Genomic DNA, 4227 nt, shown 5'->3' with positions numbered 1-4227 from the left:
TAAAAATACAAAAATGAGCTGGGTGTGGAGGCATGTGCCTGTAATCCCAGCTACCCGGGAGGCTGAGGCAGGAGAATTGCTGGAACCTGGGAGGCGGAGGCTGCAGTGAGCTGAGATCATGCCACTGTACTCCAGCCTGAATGACAGAACAAGACTCTGTCTTAGGCAAAAAGAAAAAAAAAAAGGGAGGGGAAATATGTGAAATATTTTTTGTTTGTGTTTAAGATGCAGAAGATAAATGTATAATAGAAGGCAACAACTGCACATTTGTTCGTGATTTGAATAGAATTAAACCTTCAGGGAACACAGAAACATTAGGTAAGTGTCTTTCTGTTTACTTGATCCTTTTTGGATTGAAATAGGCTTTCCTCTGATTGTCCTTATTTTATTTTCTTACAGAATTACTACTGAAGGAATTTTTTGAGTACTTCGGCAATTTTGCTTTCAATAAAAATTCCATAAATATTCGACAGGTAAATAATGTTTCACTATTTAGTTATTAGTATCTGGTCTTCCACTGTAGTAATATTTAATTAACTGTTTTCAAAACACTCTAATAAATGTTATTTTATTTCTTTTCTATAGTAATTGGTAGTAACAAGGAGGTTGATGTCCAGAGAAGTTACATGACTTAAGTAAGATCAGTCATCCCTTTACCCCAAAGGACAAAAGCTAGCTCTTTAGCATCTGCCTTCTTATTATGCCGTGGGACTTCTCTCCTCACTTAGTGTAATACTGTTTCCCTCACAATATGGAATACATTCCAGAAAGTTTCCTGAAAAATATTATTTACATACAGCTGTTTTTAAACTGGATTTGTGTCTATGGAATAAATTTAAGTCCCAAAGATAGATTTCAGTGATTCCCTCAATTTGAGCCCTTAGGATTTAGGTTTAGTTTTTTTTTTTTTTTTTAGAGCAAATGAACTTATGATTTGGATTCTTCTGAGCACCTGGGATGAAAGACATTTTTTCTTTCAAAAAAGAAACTCAGGCAGAAGCCTAGACAAAATTTGTTTACAAGTGGGAGATAACTTGGCATAGCCCGCTGTTTGGGTTTATTTTGTTTAGCATTTGACTACTTGATTACAAACCTTAAAGATTGGCTTCATAAAACACAAACCCAGATATACTTTCTCCTTATTTCTTCACCTCTCTTTTCATCCTTCCCTCTTACCCTCCTCATGGACTCTGTTAAAAGATTGGGAAGAGGAGAAAGGATTCATTCAGAAAGCTTTGCAGATGCAATCTAGAAGGAAAAAGTCATAAGCATACAAAGTTTGTCACCCTTTTTGTACTCCAAAGCTCAGAGATGCTAAGCATGAAATAAGTTAGGGAATAAATAGTTGCTGCTCACATTGGGGAATTTTGACCATTGGCTTTGTAATAGTTAATTAAGTAATATTTATGGTATCATTTGAAAGAGGAAAAGTTATATAGACTAATGGCTTATGTTGGTCATATGATTCATAGCTTTAGCTTTTCTTTCTCTCTCTCTTTTTTTTTTTTTTTTTTTTTTTGAGGCAGAATCTCACTCCATTACCCAGACTGGAGTGCAGTGGCACGATCTTGGCTCACTGCAGCCTCCGCCTCCTGGGTTCAAGTGATTCTCCTGCCTCAGCCTCCTAAGTAGCTGGGATTACATGCATGCGCCACCACACCTGGCTAATTTTGTATTTTTGGTAGAAATGGGATTTCACCATGTTGGTCAGGCCTGTCTTGAACTACTGACCTCAGGTGTTCCACCTGCCTCCCTCGGCCTCCCAAAATGATTGGATTACAGGTGTCTTTTTTATTTCTGTGAGATACTATCTTATGTGGCAGAGCCCTGTGGTTGGATCTATAGGAAGATAATGGAAACTTTTTAGTGTTTTAAATAAATAATGAATAATCCTTTGTTCCTGCTCTTTTTTCCTCATCTCATACTTGGGAAACATTAATTAATATATTTAATTTAAGGTTTCTAATTTTGTGTTTCTTTTTCTACCATAATAGGTATGCTTTTAGCAAGTCTCAGAAATATAGCTTCATCTTACTTTCTGCCATTTTTAATCATTTTTTTCTCCTTTCATGCTCTACCTTGTCAGGTAAAAGTTATATTATATTAAAAAGGCTTTTGTCAGTTGACTTAGTCCAGATACCTCTTCTCTGAGCAATGACATCATCATCCATAGATGATAAGCCTAAGTTATTTCTCCAAAGGACACTCATAAAACTACAACTGGGAAAAGAAAACCACAAAAAATGAGCAGTACCCACACCCAGCATGCATACATACTCAGTCCCCTGAGAAGGAACTTCTTTACTGTGTAAAGTTAATGCTGGTATTGACATTTTATTGAATTAACTGTTTTTATATTTAAGCCCTTCACGTACAGTAACTCATTTTTTCTTCTGTGTAATCATCTATAGGGAAGGGAGCAAAACAAACCTGATTCTTCTCCTCTGTACATTCAGAATCCATTTGAAACTTCTCTCAACATAAGCAAAAATGTAAGTCAAAGCCAGCTGCAAAAATTTGTCGATTTGGCCCAAGAAAGTGCCTGGATTTTACAACAGGAAGCTACCCACCGACCTTCCGTATCAAGTAATCAGCCCTGGGGGCTGGCAGCCATATTGCTACCATCTGTTCCAAACAGAGGGTCCCTTACCAAGAAGAAAAGAAAAAGGTCTGCAAATGAAAGAGTCAAAAACTTGTTAGAATCTTTAAAAAGTAACAGAACAGCAAATTTCACAGAAACCAATGAGAAGAGAACAATTAGTACTCAGACATGATGACTGCTACGTTATGTAAAGAACTGGGTTTATCCTATCAAACTGTCTGTGGACTACTTGGAAAAACTGATTTGAAACTTTCACAGATCTCAGCTTTCATCTGATGTCACTTTTCATGATCTTCTCATTGGCCCCCTGTTAACCTGGTCTGAAGTTCTGGGATGTTTTCAGTCTGATCAGTCTGATACTCAGTGGCACTTTATTAAAACATCAGCGGTGGAGTGTGGCAGCACACACCTATAGTCCCAGCTGCTCGGGAGGCTGAGGCAGGAGGATCTCTTGAGCCCAGGATTTTGAATCCATCATGGACAACATAGCAAGATTCCTTCTCTAAAAAAAATGAAAATAAACATAAGCCACAAGGAACAGGTGAAAGATTATTGTAATGTGCTTTAAGTAAATAGGTAAACTATACTAAACAAATGCTAAAACTCAGTTTTAGGATGAAACCGTTGTTGATATCCACATCACTCCCTGTTTAGAAAACATTTAAAACGACTTTTAGTTATGTACAGTACGTTGGCAGTGAATACATTAAGCTTCAGAATTTGGTAGTGCTCTTGAATATGTATATTTGTATTTTTCAAGCGAAGTTCTCTTACATATACATTAAAGTGGGTTGAAACAAAAAATGTTTATGTTTTTAGAACAGACATTTCAGCCACTGCATTCTTAGGTATTCCAAACCAAATATGATGACATCAATGGATTGCATTTTAAAAATATTATTTGATTTTTCTGTTTTCAAAAATAAAATCCTGTTTCTAACTAAAATGTGATATTCCCAGTATTCCTTCACATCTCTTTTGAGAACTCCCCGCTTCCTGTAGGAAGTAGACATACTTGTCTCTCAGTATATGCAGAAAATTGGTTCCAGGACCATCCACGTACACCCAAATCTGCACACACTCCTTCAGTCCTGTGGAGCCCGTGCATGGGAGAATTCCACCTTGCGCGTAAGCAGATTTTGCATCCGGTGACAATACTGTATTTTCAATCCAAGTTTGGTTGGAAAAAATCTGTGTGTAAATGAACTTCGCAGTTCAAACCCATGTTGTTCTGCGAAGGGGCAGCTGTATGTTGAAATTTAATTTCCATTACATTCTCTGTGGAGTAACGGAGTTTTGCTCTTGTCGCCCAGGCTAGTATGCAGTGGCACAATCTCAGCTCACTGCAACCTCTGCCTCCTGGATTCAAGCGATTCTCCTGCCTCAGCTGGGATTACAAGCACCCGCCACCACACCCAGCGTTTTAATTTTTGTAATTTCAGTAGAGATAGGGTTTCACCATGTTGGCCAGGCTGGTCTCAAACTCCTGACCTCAGGTGATTGCCCACCTTGGCCTTCCAAAGTGTTGGGATTACAGGGATGAGCCACCGCACCTGGCCTCTGTGGAGTAACTTTCTATTTTAAGAAGCAAGTAAGGCCCGGGCATAGTGGCACATGCCTGTAGT

The 4227-nt window shown here is 38.2% G+C and overlaps 1 protein-coding gene across 1 annotated transcript in view; it reads left to right on the top strand.

The window, feature by feature from the left end:
- Nucleotides 1-3548, top strand: part of MTPAP (mitochondrial poly(A) polymerase) — a 37047-nt gene extending 33499 nt beyond the window's left edge. The window contains exons 7-9 of the mRNA XM_011956336.1: nt 226-318; nt 400-473; nt 2412-3548. Of these exons, the coding sequence (XP_011811726.1) occupies nt 226-318; nt 400-473; nt 2412-2774 (530 nt within the window). The 3' untranslated portion in view covers nt 2775-3548. The remainder of the gene's footprint in view (nt 1-225; nt 319-399; nt 474-2411) is intronic.
- The last annotated feature ends 679 nt before the right edge of the window (nt 3549-4227 follow it).

The sequence above is a fragment of the Colobus angolensis genome, unplaced genomic scaffold (genome assembly GCF_000951035.1).
Source record: "Colobus angolensis palliatus isolate OR3802 unplaced genomic scaffold, Cang.pa_1.0 Scaffold414, whole genome shotgun sequence".
Classification (NCBI taxonomy): domain Eukaryota; kingdom Metazoa; phylum Chordata; class Mammalia; order Primates; family Cercopithecidae; genus Colobus; species Colobus angolensis.
The sequence above is the reverse complement of the archived record's forward strand: the minus strand, read 5'-3'. Positions and strand labels throughout refer to the sequence as shown.